The 14,899-nt window shown below is 43.8% G+C and overlaps 1 protein-coding gene across 1 annotated transcript in view; it reads left to right on the forward strand.

Annotated features, from left to right (window-relative positions):
* The window catches only part of ERP29 (endoplasmic reticulum protein 29), a 33,827-nt gene extending 24,704 nt beyond the window's left edge, over window positions 1–9,123 (forward strand). Inside the window, exon 3 of the mRNA XM_077462027.1 lies at window positions 8,458–9,123. Within this exon, the coding sequence (XP_077318153.1) occupies window positions 8,458–8,960 (503 nt within the window). The 3' untranslated portion in view covers window positions 8,961–9,123. The remainder of the gene's footprint in view (window positions 1–8,457) is intronic.
* The last annotated feature ends 5,776 nt before the right edge of the window (window positions 9,124–14,899 follow it).

Here is a 14,899-nt window from a genome sequence, read left to right on the forward strand (position 1 = left end):
ATGACACCGCAAAATAAATTCTGCTGCTTCTCCTGAGTATGGGGATACCACATATGTGGGACTTTTTGGGAGCCTAGCCGCGTACGGGGCCCCGAAAACCAAGCACCGCCTTCAGGCTTTCTAAGGGCGTTACAGTTTTGAAGGCCATAAAATGCCAAGATGGCACAAACCCCCCCCAAATGACCCCATTTTGGAAAGTAGACACCCCTAAATTTAGGGGTACACTAGTGAGACTAGGTAATAAATGGCGGGTGCCCTGAAACTATAAAAAAAATAACTAACCAACCAGCGTCACCTGTAACAGTTATATGGTGATCACTGGTGAAAGGGTTAACTAGGGGGCAATCAGGGGGCTTTATGCGGTAGTATATGGGGGTCCCTGGCGCTATAAAAAGCTGCGGCGAACCTAAATACCTACCTGCCTAACAAGCGTCACCTGTGACACTAATACAGTGATCAGAAAAACGATTGCTTATTAGGCTGGGTTCACACTGGAGCGATGCGGGAACGCCACGAATCCGCGGCGGGTTCCCGCATCACATGCCTCCCGGCGGCAGTTCACACTGCCCTATGCGAACTGCTGGGAGTGTCAGTGAAATGTTAATGACACCCCCAGATCAGTTCGCATATCGCAGTGCGATCTGCAAACTCGGATCGCATGGTGTGAACACCCATGCGATCCGATTCTGCTGCGGACCAAAAAAAGGGTCCCGTGCGAGTTTGCGGCGGGTGCGACACGAATTCAGCCATACTATCTGTATGGCTGAACTCGAATCGCACAGAGATCGGATGTGATTTGCACTGCAGTGCGGTGCGAATCACATCCGTTCTCATAAACCGCTGCAATGTGAACCCAGCCTTAGTGACACTGGCGACGGGGGGTGATCACGGGGTTAAACCTTTATTGGGGGGGTTAGGGGGGTACCTTAGAACTAAAGGGGGCTAACCCTAACTGCCCTAACAGTTATTACAGTCACAAATGACACCCGCCGGGTGATCAGGGGGTTAAACCTTTATTAGGTAATAAATGGCGGGTGCCCTGAAACTATAAAAAAATAACTAACCAACCAGCGTCACCTGTAACAGTTATATGGTGATCACTGGTGAAAGGGTTAACTAGGGGGCAATCAGGGGGCTTTATGCGGTAGTATATGGGGGTCCCTGGCGCTATAAAAAGCTGCGGCGAACCTAAATACCTACCTGCCTAACTAGCGTCACCTGTGACACTAATACAGCGATCAGAAAAACTATCGCTTATTAGGCTGGGTTCACACTGGAGCGATGCGGGAACGCCATGAATCCGCGGCGGGTTCCCGCATCGCATGCCTCCCGGCGGCAGTTCACACTGCCCTATGCGAACTGCTGGGAGTGTCAGTGAAATGTTAATGACACCCCCAGATCAGTTCGCATATCGCAGTGCGATCTGCAAACTCGGATCGCATGGTGTGAACACCCATGCGATCCGATTCTGCTGCGGGCCAAAAAAAGGGTCCCGTGCGAATTTGCGGCGGGTGCGACACGAATTCAGCCATACTATCTGTATGGCTGAACTCGAATCGCACAGAGATCGGATGTGATTTGCACTGCAGTGCGGTGCGAATCACATTCGTTCTCATAAACCGCTGCAATGTGAACCCAGCCTTAGTGACACTGGCGACGGGGGGTGATCACGGGGTTAAACCTTTATTGGGGGGGTTAGGGGGGCACATTAGAACTAAAGGGGGCTAACCCTAACTGCCCTAACAGTTACTACAGTCACAAATGACACCAATGCAAAAAAAAAAAAAAAAAAAAGCAATTGGTGTCACTGTGACTGGGGGGGCAGGGGTAATTGGGGGGTGATCGGGGGTAAAGGGGGGGTGTGAGTGTGCCTGGCATGTTCTACTGTATGTGGGGTGTGTTGGTGCAACTCACCGAACCTCTCTCCTCGGTGCCGGAACGAAAACTACCGACACGGAGGAGAGAATACATCACTTCCTCTCCTGTGTTTACATTACAGGAGAGGAAGTGATGTCACCGGACATTTTCATTCGCCGGGAGCGATCGAGAGGGGGTGGCCATGAATGAATGGCCGTCCCCTCGTCCGGGATCGCTCCTGAACGAATACCGACCGCCGCAGGCACCGGGCGGGGGCCCGATCGGGCCCCCGACCGGCGGGCAGGCAAGGACGTACATGTAAGCCCTTATGCCTGCCCGTGCCATTCTGCCGACGTACATCGGCGTGCGGCGGTCGGCAAGTGGTTAAAGCTTGAGTCTTTTTTAGTAAGGGGAAACTTTAGATGTGGATAATTTATAATAATATAAATAAAGATAATGTAGTCCTTCTTTAAGGGCCAGAAAGTTTTTTCCAGCTTATTGTAAAAGTAGAAGCCCTCTTTAAATCTTAAACACTTAGATTAAACCAGTGTTTAAAAACGTAAATATGGTTATGCAAACAACATTTTTCAAAAGGAAAAAAGACTTCCTTGATTATTCAAGTGGAAATTACATTTGGTATAGATCAAGAACAGAGATTAAAACTGTAAATATATGACTATGCAGAAAGGAAAAAATAACATGCGTTCTATGTACAAAATAAAACCGTCAATCCAGCATGTGACTGTGGATTTACCTTTGTACTTACACAAAGGTCATACTTTACCTCCTTTTTATAACTTTTCAGTTAACTTTGGCAGCTGTAACCAAATTCAGCTAGCCCCAAGGATCGTGCAACATTTAAATTATTAATGACATTCAACTGAACAAGTCCAAACATCTCAGCTCTAGTATCTATATCCATGAGCTCACGGCTATCATTGATTTTCTGGTCCTATTAGCCTACCAATAGCACTAATACAGAATAACCAGAAATACCTTTTGTAGTTAAATGGAGAAATTCATTTATTGGAGATATGTAATGTTTTAATAACAAATGATTCTTAAGATGTTTGTGCTTCAGTCTTCCTCAGTTTCCAATTACCTCACTGCATGCTGTGAGCCTCTTACAGTTTGCATTAAAAGCTAAAGCAAGTCACATGGAGCAAGCCTTGTTTCCTGGCTGAAGGACACTCATCCAGGCTTTTCCTCCCCTGCTATATGCGATACTGTCCTTGGCTTGCCCCTGGATTTCAGTTTTTCAATTATGGATGATCAATATAATATGTGGGCATTATTGCAGCTTTAATGCGAAAAAATGGGTGGCTGTAGAGTACAGTTTCTCAACCAGGGTTTCTCCAGAGGTTGCTAGGGGTTCCTTGAGCAATGAGCAATTTCTGCCTCTTTGATAAGTTCCCACTGACACCAGAGATCTTTTTAGCCATCTGTAAGGGGGTAAATTCTTCCCAGTGACCACAGGTGTAAGGACCATTCTTCCCATTGACCATCACACTAATGTATCATGAGTTGTAGCTATAGTAATTTTCAGCAGAGCTTCCCTGAGACCAGAAAGGTATTTCAAGGGTTCCTCTGTGTTGAAAGGTTGAGGAAGGCTGCTGTAGAAGCACTTGATCATTTTTACAGGGCAGTGAATGTGTTATGCCGCGTACACACGACCAGACTTTTCAACATCAATAGTCCGATGGAATGATTCCAGCAGACTATTCGATCGTGTGTGGGCTGCAGCGGACTTTTTATTTGCAAAAGTCTGACAGACTTTAGAAATGGAACATGTTTCAAATTTTTCTGCCAGAACTCCGCCGGACCCAGTTCCTACCGAGAAATCCGCTCGTGTGTGTGCTAGTCCGACGGACAAAAACCGATGCGAGGGCAGCTATTGGCTACTGGCTATGAACTTCCTTGTTCTAGTCCGGTCGTACGTCATCACATTCGAATCCGTCGGACTTTGGTGTGATTGTGTGTGGCCAAGTCTGTTCATTCGTCGAAAGTCTGCCGGACTTAAGTCCGGTCGTGTGTACGCGGCATAACCCTCCCATCCCCGTGCCATCTGTTGTGGTTTCCAAGCTTTCCTGTGCCTCCAGAGAGCCCATGACTGCAGTAAATGGCTTCAGAATGCCAAGCAGGAGATCGAAGAACAATTGGTCTGTCTCTTCTGTGACTAATGAACCCAGAAGGGACGAGCATTTCGTCACTTTTGGGTTTAGGGCTGTCGTTCCCTGGATACTGTAGCTGGGGAAGTAGCTAATCAAGCAAAAATCTCTGACAGAGGTGATAACCCTCCCTTAAGCAAGCCATAGATTACAGTTTTCTTTCCTTCCGTGTATGGTGGAAGGAAAATTGCTTAATTTCCCCATCAACACTGTCAATGTTGATGGGATGAATCCCTCCCACACCGCTATTGTGTTCTGCTGGGGTGGCCGTCCCTGCCAGCAAGACACAATGACCACTGCATGCACAAAATCCAACAGAGTGGTTCTACTGAAGTCGATTGATGGATTGACTTCAGTACAACAAGCCTGCCCATAGATGGATCGAATCTTAGCCAGTCCCTGCTGAACTGGCTAAGATCCGATCCATTTATGGAGGCTTAACTCTATCCAAAATGAAAAAAATTAAAAAAAGTTTTATCTTCATCTAGTTCTGCTTTAATGTACATACAGCTTTGCAAAGTAAATAATAAATATAGAGAATAAAGCAAAACGACAAACTAAAGGTTGCTGGGAAATTGTATCACTCTGACTCTACTTATATATTAGATGTCACATTTTACATTAGACAGCAGTCCTCTGAGTGAATGCGTTTATTGGTGTGAAAGGTAGATTTTATGGTTCGATTAACAAACACAATGATATTCTGCAGTCTTTTCCTTTTCTATTCTAGGATAAGATGTTTTAAATTGCCTCCAGGATATTGAAACATGATGTGACAGATTATCAACTTACATCTCAGTGGGTTAAACTGATAAGAAAGCAGTGGCTAAATAATTAAACTTTTTTTTTTGTTAATCCACAAAAGACCAACAGTAGTAGTAGCAGAGTCAGTAACATCCGTCTAAACTCTAATGCCGCGTACACACGACTGGACTTTCCGGCAGACTGTGTGTGGGCTAATCCGATCCTTTTTCATTTTAAAAATCTGACCGACCTAGAAATAGAACGTTTCAAATCTGTCCAACGGACTCAATTCCTATCGGGAAAACCGTTCGTCTGTATGCTGGTCCAACGGCTATTGGCTACTGGCTTTTGAACTTCCATTTTAGTCCCGTTTTACGTCATTCCGTTCAAAACAAACTGACTTTCGAACGGACTTAGTCCGTTCTTGTGTGGCCAAGTCCGTTAGTTCAGAAGTCTTTCGGAACTCCGATGAAAAGTCATCAGGAAGACCGTCGGACCTAGTCTGCCGGAAAGTCCGGTCGCGTGTACGCAGCATAAAGCGATAGCCAGCACCATTAGCAGTATATACAAACTAAAGCGCCAGTCTGAGTAGCCGTGTTTGTATGTAACAGTAGCATTTGCAAGCACCAGTCCAAAGAACAGAATAGCAATGCAACAGTAAAATAACAAAATTAGTATTCTAAAATGTGCAAAGTTCACCAATGGTTCATACCAAGCATAGCAGGTGCAAACTATCACAACGCGTTCTTCTCCACTCCAAGCCCATTTTTGATTTGCTGATGCTGCATTGTTATTCTGTTCTTAAAGCCTTGTGCTTGCATACATTTCTGTACTGATGTTTCTAACATCAGTGTTCTGTACATACTGCTGCAAATGGATAGTTTTAGATAGCTTGGATAGTTTAGATAAATTAGAAAGTTTTGATTGCTGTCAGCTTGGTGCAATATAATTCAGTGAGCCTGCTCCGGGCACAAGGCTATAGAATATAGATCAGGAGGTCTCCAAACTTTCTAAACAAAGGGACTTTTTGGGGCCGGACTTTGGGAAATTTAATAATGCCCCATCTTTGGTATTAAGGGGAGGAATAGTTCTCCATTGTTGGTGTCAGTGGAAGAAGTTATGTCCCATTGTTGCTACTCCAGATTTAGCCCAAACTGATTGAATTATGGATAGAATACTCCTCTGAGAGATTGTTTTTTTTTTTTCTTGATTTAGAGGAATACATTTTAGCTATATACCTATGAGGGAAATGTGGGTTCTCCCCCATAAGAGGTGGTTTGCAGTTCCTTTATGTTCGAGGATCTGACATCTATGTTGTTTGTGATACTATCAGGGATTCATATTTGGTGGGGGGGGGGGACTCCAGTGTATTTGTAAAGTTGAATATTTTTCGGAAATGTTTTGTATTGATTGGTGGAAATTGTACTGATATGACAGTACTTTTCAAATGTGGATGTGACATCTCAATAAAATGTTTTCTGATTTATAAAAAGATTTTGGTTTTCGGTGGTAAGTCATGTCAACATTTTTAGGGGGAGCATTCAATTGGGCTGAGTACTAGGGTCAGAATTATTTTCGGGACAAGGTAATCTAGAGCCCAGGGAGAACATGCCAAACTGCAACCTCCCCCCTCAAGATGTATGTGTCAGCAAAAATCCCCCCCCAAATATTGAGCACTAATCTGCATGCTTAAGCATAAAGCCTCAGAGTGCAAAACCGCCCCCCTGCTGAAATCCCCTCTCATAGCACAAATCTTTGTCCCCCCATTGCCAAAATCCCCTCGACACAAATACTTCTCCCCACAAAAAAAGTTACTATATACCTCTTCTAGCACACATCCCCCCTCCTAGCACAAATCCTCTTCCCCCACCCCCCACCCCCCCCTCCCAACACAAATTCCACTAAGTTGCCACTTCTAGCAATTCTTATCCCCTCCCCCTCAATCTCCTCACATCACGACCCCCCCCACAAAAGAAGCTGATGCGTTCCACACCCTCATCAGTGCTTAGTCAAGGGTGTCCAGGGCAACCATCCATCCCACCAACCCCTTGTGCTGGCCCTGAGTATTAGGACAGAAGTTTAGAGTTTACGTCTAGGGGGTTAAGTTAAGTGCAAGGAGGGCTTTTATGATTAGGTAGCCATATACTGATTGCCTAAAACACAATCTGCTTATAAATTGGATTATTTTATTTTATTGCATGTCAAAACCATAATCTGATCCAATGCATTACTACAGTATATGTGCATCAACAAGAATTGTAGTTGATTTAAGATAACTGATGGTGATAATCTTCAATCTTAAAGTGACTAGATACTATAGGCAATAATCCTTATATCAATCTAGTGATATTAAAGTGCTCCATGCAAGCAAAACAAAGCCGATGTAATAATATCATAAACAGGAATATAAGACGTGCAAGTCTCCTTCTAATACAGTGCTAGATATTGCTACATATATCTCAAAGTGCTCATGTGCAAAGTATGTGAGGGAAAAAAAAAACGAATATATAATATCTAAGAACATATATATATATATATATATATATATATATATATTTCCGTATGTGCAAAAAAAACTATAAAAGTGCAAGTGCTTTCAAGTGCAAAATTGTTTGATGTGCCAAATATTCCACTTGTGCAACCGTGTCCTTATCCTCTTTGTGCCACACCACACCAGTAAGCAATGGCCCCTTACCTTGCGGTAAAGAGGTAACCGCAGATAAGTATACTGGCTATTCCCCTTCTTTTTCTTCTTGTCCTTGGTAATGAATAAACCTGGACCCTCAGGGTGGGCTATGTCCCCTCTTTGTTTCTAAGCAGCAGCAGGAACAGCTCAAAGGAAGGAGGAGTGCCACATGGTGTAGTATGTTTTAGATCCACAAATGCATTTATTAGAAAAAAAGGTACTCACATAGAAACAAACCAGCAGTGCCTATCTCCGCCGAGCGCCAAGCTCGTATTGCCTGTATCAGTTTAGAATGCCTATCCCATCCCTACATGTGACGTCACAACCATGTGACTTCTTTTTTTTTTTTTCCACATTCAGATATATGAGATATACATTGTGATAAATGTAGCAATATCTAGCACTGTATCAGAAGGAGACTTGCACATCTTATATTCCTGTTTATGATATTATTACATCGGCTTTGTTTTGCACGGAGCACTTTAATATCACCAGATAGATATAAGGATTATTGCCTATAGTATCTATTCACTTTACTTTGAAGATTATCACTATCAGTTATCTTAAATTTTCGAATTGTTGTTGGTTTTTAAACTTTTGGCTTTACACATTTTTATGGTAGATTTATTTACATAAGATAAATTGCATATTACTGTTTTTTAGTAGATCTATCCCCTCTAAGCAGCGCAACACCATTCTCTGCTATAGTATACATTTTGTGGACACGGGTTGACTCACACAGGTGTTTGCTACCGCTTCACCTTTACTACTCGTATCCTCTCCTTTTCCTCCCTTTCCTCTTATTACCTCTCCCCTCTCAATCCTCCCCCCTCCCTCCCCCGATTCACATATTATTTCATCACATGGTAGCGCGAGAATAACTTTGAAATTAAGAATTTTAGTTGCATTTTGTAGCTGCTCTGTACTAGGTCGTGTATGAAAATGCTACACAAAATATGGTTAAGATCCTTTTGTTTGAATTGTGGTTTTTATATTTTACAGATTATGGAGATAAGCTAAATACGGAGTTAGGAGAGAGGTACAAGCTGGATAAAGAAAACTATCCTTACTTCTACCTGTTTGTGGATGGCGACATTGACAATCCTATACACTACACCGGAGTGGTTAAGGCTAGTGCCATCCAGCATTGGTTGAAGACCTATGGGGTATACTTAGGGATGCCAGGATGCCTTGAGGAATATGATAAACTGGCAGGAGATTTCATCAAGTCACCCAGTATTGAAGAGAGAAGTGAACTCCTAAAGAAAGGTCAGGCCATGCTGGAAAATGTCGGAGAAATGGAAAAAAAGTCTGCAGAGCAATATCTCAAGATAATGAGTAAAATCATTGACCAGGGGGAGGACTTTGCCAACAGCGAGTTTGAGCGCATGACGAAACTGATTGAGAAGAACAAAATGAGTGAGTCCAAGAAGGAGGATCTTCAGAAAAGACTTAACATTATTAGCAGCTTCCAGATTAAAAGTCAAGAGAAGGAGGAACTTTGATCACAGACAAATGTAATATGCTTCCATCCAAGCAGTATTCTTTCAATGTGACCTGGCATTATACAAACGTCAATCTGAATACCAATGTTGTACTCCAAATAGAAGCTGTAAATGCTTCTGTCTCAGTATTTGTTTAACATAAAGTTATAAATGTGTAAATCTATAGCACTTGTACTCAAGCTTTTCTTCTTAATCTGGTATACTATAGCCAAAGTGCCATTAATTTGGAATTCCAAAGATGAGATTGTTCTATATCCCAGAAAAGTCCATTTTCTGTTTCAATAAGTTTTTAACCAGTTGCCGACCGCCGCACGACGATGTACGTCGACAGCATGGCACGGGCAGGCATAAGGGCGTACATGTACGTCCCTGCCTTCCCGCGGGTCGGGGGCCCGATCGGGCCCCCGCCCGGTGCCTGCGGCGGTCGGTTTTCGTGCGGGAGCGATCCCGGACGAGGGGACGGCCATTCATTCATGGCCACCCCCTCGCGATCGCTCCCGACGAATGAAAATCCTTCGTGACATCACTTCCTCTCCTGTGAGGAGAGGAAGTGATGTATTCTCTCCTCCGTGTCGGTATTTTTCGTTCCGACACGGAGGAGAACGGATCGGTGAGTTGCACCAACACTCTACACAAACAGTAGAACATGCCAGGCACACTCACACCCCCCCTTTACCCCCCGATCACCCCCCCAATTACCCCTGCCCCCCAGTCACAGTGACACCAATGTCATTTTTTTTTTTTTTTTTTTTTTTTTTTTTTTGCATTGGTGTCATTTGTGACTGTAATAACTGTTAGGGCAGTTAGGGTTAGCCCCCTTTAGTTCTAATGTACCCCCCTAACCCCCCCAATAAAGGTTTAACCCCGTGATCACCCCCCGTCGCCAGTGTCACTAAGGCTGGGTTCACATTGCAGCGGTTTATGAGAACGAATGTGATTCGCACCGCACTGCAGTGCAAATCACATCCGATCTCTGTGCGATTCGAGTTCAGCCATTCGCCGCACCCGCCACACCCGCCGCAAATTCGCACGGGACCCTTTTTTTGGCCCGCAGCAGAATCGGATCGCATGGGTGTTCACGCCATGCGATCCGAGTTTGCAGATCGCACTGCGATATGCAAACTGATCTGGGGGTGTCAGTAACATTTCACTGACACTCCCAGCAGTTCGCATAGGGCAGTGTGAACTGCCGCCGGGAGGCATGCGATGCGGGAACCCGCCGCGCATTCGTGGCGTTCCCGCATCGCTCCAGTGTGAACCCAGCCTAATAAGCGATCATTTTTCTGATCGCCGTATTAGTGTCACAGGTGACGCTAGTTAGGCAGGTAGGTATTTAGGTTCGCCGCAGCTTTTTATAGCACCAGGGACCCCCATATACTACCGCATAAAGCCCCCTGATTGCCCCCTAGTTAACCCTTTCACCAGTGATCACCATATAACTGTTACAGGTGACGCTGGTTGGTTAGTTATTTTTTTATAGTTTCAGGGCACCCGCCATTTATTACCTAATAAAGGTTTAACCCCCTGATCACCCGGCGGGTGTCATTTGTGACTAATAACTGTTAGGGCAGTTAGGGTTAGCCCCCTTTAGTTCTAAGGTACCCCCCTAACCCCCCCAATAAAGGTTTAACCCCGTGATCACCCCCCGTCGCCAGTGTCACTAAGGCTGGGTTCACATTGCAGCGGTTTATGAGAACGGATGTGATTTGCACCGCACTGCAGTGCAAATCACATCCGATCTCTGTGCGATTCGAGTTCAGCTATACAGATAGTATGGCTGAATTCGTGTCGCACCCGCCGCAAACTCGCACGGGACCCTTTTTTTGGTCCGCAGCAGAATCGGATCGCATGGGTGTTCACACCATGCGATCCAAGTTTGCAGATCGCACTGCGATATGCGAACTGATCTGGGGGTGTCATTAACATTTCACTGACACTCCCAGCAGTTCGCATAGGGCAGTGTGAACTGCCGCCGGGAGGCATGCGATGCGGGAACCCGCCGCGCATTCGTGGCGTTCCCGCATCGCTCCAGTGTGAACCCAGCCTAATAAGCGATCGTTTTTCTGATCGCTGTATTAGTGTCACAGGTGACGGCAGTTAGGTATTTAGGTTCGCCGCAGCTTTTTATAGCGCCAGGGACCCCCATATACTACCGCATAAAGCCCCCTGATTGCCCCCTAGTTAACCCTTTCACCAGTGATCACCATATAACTGTTACAGGTGACGCTGGTTGGTTAGTTATTTTTTTATAGTTTCAGGGCACCCGCCATTTATTACCTAGTCTCACTAGTGTACCCCTAAATTTAGGGGTGTCTACTTTCCAAAATGGGGTCATTTGGGGGGGGGTTTGTGCCATCTTGGCATTTTATGGCCTTCAAAACTGTAACGCCCTTAGAAAGCCTGAAGGCGGTGCTTGGTTTTCGGGGCCCCGTACGCGGCTAGGCTCCCAAAAAGTCCCACATATGTGGTATCCCCGTACTCAGGAGAAGCAGCAGAATTTATTTTGGGGTGTCATTTCACATATGCCCATGGTATGCGTGAGCAATATATCATTTAGTGACAACTTTGTGAAAAAAAAAAAAAAAAGTTTGTAATTTTCCCGCAACTTGTGGCAAAATATAAAATATTCCATGAACTCAACATGCCTCTCAGCAAATAGCTTGGGGTGTCTACTTTCTAAAATGGGGTCATTTGTGGGGGTTTTGTGCCATCTTGGCATTTTATGGCCTTCAAAACTGTAATAGGTAGTGAGGAGTGAAGTCAAATATTTACGCCCTTAGAAAGCCTGAAGGCGGTGCTTGGTTTTCGGGGCCCCGTACGCAGCTAGACTCCCAAAAAGTCCCACATATGTGGTATCCCCGTACTCAGGAGAAGCAGCAGAATTTATTTTGGGGTGTTATTTCACATATGCCCATGGCATGCATGAGCAATATATCATTTAGTGACAACTTTGTGAAAAAAAAAAAAAAAAAAAAAAAAGTTTGTAATTTTCCCGCAACTTGTGGCAAAATATAAAATATTCCATGAACTCAACATGCCTCTCAGCAAATAGCTTGGGGTGTCTACTTTCTAAAATGGGGTCATTTGTGGGGGTTTTGTGCCATCTTGGCATTTTATGGCCTTCAAAACTGTAATAGGTAGTGAGAAGTGAACTCAAAAATTTACGACCTTAGAAAGCCTGAAGGCGGTGCTTGGTTTTCGGGGCCCCGTACGCGGCTAGGCTCCCAAAAAGTCCCACATATGTGGTATCCCCGTACTCAGGAGAAGCAGCAGAATTTTTTTTGGGGTGTCATTTCACATATGCCCATAGCATGTGTGAGCAATATATCATTTAGTGACAACTTTGTGTAAAAAAAAAAAAAAAATTTTTTTTTTGTCATTATTCAATCGCTTGAGGCAAAAAAATAAAATATTCAATGGGCTCAACATGCCTCTTATCAATTTCCTTAGGGGGTCTACTTTCCAAAATGGGGTCATTTGGGGGGGTTTTGTACTGCCCTGCCATTTTAGCACCTCAAGAAATGAGATAGGCAGTCATAAAATAAAAGCTGCGTAAATTCCAGAAAACGTACCTTAGTTTGTAGATGTGACAACTTTTGCGCAAACCAATAAATATACAATTATTGACTTTTTTTTTACCAAAGACATGTGGCTGAATACATTTTGGCCTAAATGTATGACTAAAATTGAGTTTATTGGATTTTTCTAATAACAAAAAGTAGAAAATATCATTTTTTTTCAAAATTTGCGGTCTTTTTACGTTTATATCGCAAAAAATAAAAATCGCAGAGGCAATCAAATACCATCAAAAGAAAGCTCTATTTGTGGGAAGAAAAGGACGCAAATTTTGTTTCGGTACAACATTGCATGACCGCGCAATTACCAGTTAAAGCAGCGCAGTGCCAAAGTGTAAAAAGACCTCTGGTCATTTACCAGCAAAATGGTCCGGTCTTAAAGTGGTTAATAAAGGTTGGCAAAGTTTTAGCAGTGTGAAAACATACAACTGCCATACCAGATGAAATAGGTTACCCTCAAAGAATGGAGACATACAGCCATGTGACTCCTTGTCAGATGTGCAGATAATACAGAGACATAAATATCTACCTATATTAGCTGAGCTTGGAGAGAAAAGCTCAGAGGAAAAAAAACATTGGGGGGGAACTGTTCGAGTGATGAAAATTAAAACTGGGGTTGATTTACTCAGTTCCCCGTTTATACTTAATCTGATTTTGAAATGGTGCAACTTTACTTGAAGTTTCATGATTTCAAAGCCGCAGGTCAGTGCGATTTGACTGACATCTGTGCGACTTCATGCACAGCTGCCAATGTAAGTTGCACCTGAAATCGCAAAAAAAATTGTGCAGGAGTCTTTTTTTTTTGTCACAGTTGCCCCGATTTGAACAGTACTGAACACTACTGTATCTCAATCATGTGCAGTGCGTGGTAATCGTCGGTTTAAATCAGGTGATGCTGAGGCAGCAGCCAAAGGTGTACACATGCTGCAGAAGGAATTAAACCCCCTGTTGCTTTGGTGGGTGCAACCACCTGCCAATCACAACCAATTCAAGTAAATGGGGCCACTCTGCAAGCACCCCGGAACTTCAAGCTTCTGCGGGGTTAAAGCAGGTGGTGATGAAGCAACACAATGCTGCCTGCTTTAACTCCATATTTTCTGTACTGCATAAAGTTGCAGGGCACTTGCAGAGCGTCCTCATTCACTTGAATGGGTCATGCTAGGCAGGTGCTATGCCCTCCAACCATGACAGGGCATGTAACTCCTACTACGGCTGTGACATGGGTACACCCCTGGCCACTGCAGCTAAAGGAAGTGTGATTGGGGCAGGGGTGGTAAAAACACTACCGCCCAAACTGAAAATGTAAATTAACCCTTACTGTTCTGAGCACCCTATAAGGCTGCTGGGTTAGTTGTACTTTGCCATAGACCTTCTATTATATCCTGCAGGTGTGGTGCAGTTTCTGAAAGCAAACCAAAACTGGCGGTTCAGCAAGCCCAGACCTCGATCTACCAGTCAGGCTTTCTACCTCGGGCTTTCACATTGGAGTGAAAGGAGAGGCTATTTGCAGGCTCCATTTTTAGCGCTATAGCGTCTGTAAAGCGCCTCAGTGTGAAAGGGGTCTTAGAGACCAGGTTAGTAATGTAGCTACGGGCAGAGTTGTGGATGGCTTTGTAAATTGTTGTTAGTATTTTGAATTCAATTTATTGGGGGATCGGAAGCCAATGGAGGGATTGACAGAGAGGAGTATCAGACACTGGTTGGTAACGTGGATGAGCCTGGCAGCAGCATTCCTGATGGACTTAGACCTGGTTCACACCTATGCATTTTTTAGTGCGTTTTCAGTTTTGCTGAAACACACTACAGTCCATTTAACATGGTTTCCTATGGACGTAGTTCACATCTGTGCATTTTATGGAAAGGGCCAGGGATTTTGTTCTGGTTTTTGGTTCCATAGACTTCAATGGATCAAAAACGTGTATTGAAAAACGCAAAATGCACCTGCAATATGCAAACTGCAATCTGCATAGGTGTGAATCGTGCCTAAGGCTGGATTCTCACCTATGCATTTGTAGTGCTTTTTGCATTTTACAGATTTGCAGTACAGTACATTTAACCACTTGACCACTGGGCACTTAAACACCCTTAATAACCAGACCAATTTTCAGCTTTCGGTGCTCTCACATTTTGAATGACAATTACTCAGTCATGCAACACTGGACCTATATGAAATTTTTGTCCTTTTTTTCACACAAATGGAGCTTTCTTTTGGTGGCATTTAATCACCGCTGGGTTTTTTTATTTTTTGTGTTATAAAAGAAAAAATACAGAAAATTCTGTAAAAAAATGAATTTTTCTTCATTTCTGTTATAAAATTTAGCAGATTAGTAATTTTTTCTTCATAAATTTTGGCCAAAATTTATA

The sequence above is a fragment of the Lithobates pipiens genome, unplaced genomic scaffold, assembly GCF_037356315.1.
Source record: "Lithobates pipiens isolate NorthernLeopardFrog02 unplaced genomic scaffold, aLitPip1_a1.2 Scaffold_3, whole genome shotgun sequence".
Lineage (NCBI taxonomy): Eukaryota > Metazoa > Chordata > Amphibia > Anura > Ranidae > Lithobates > Lithobates pipiens.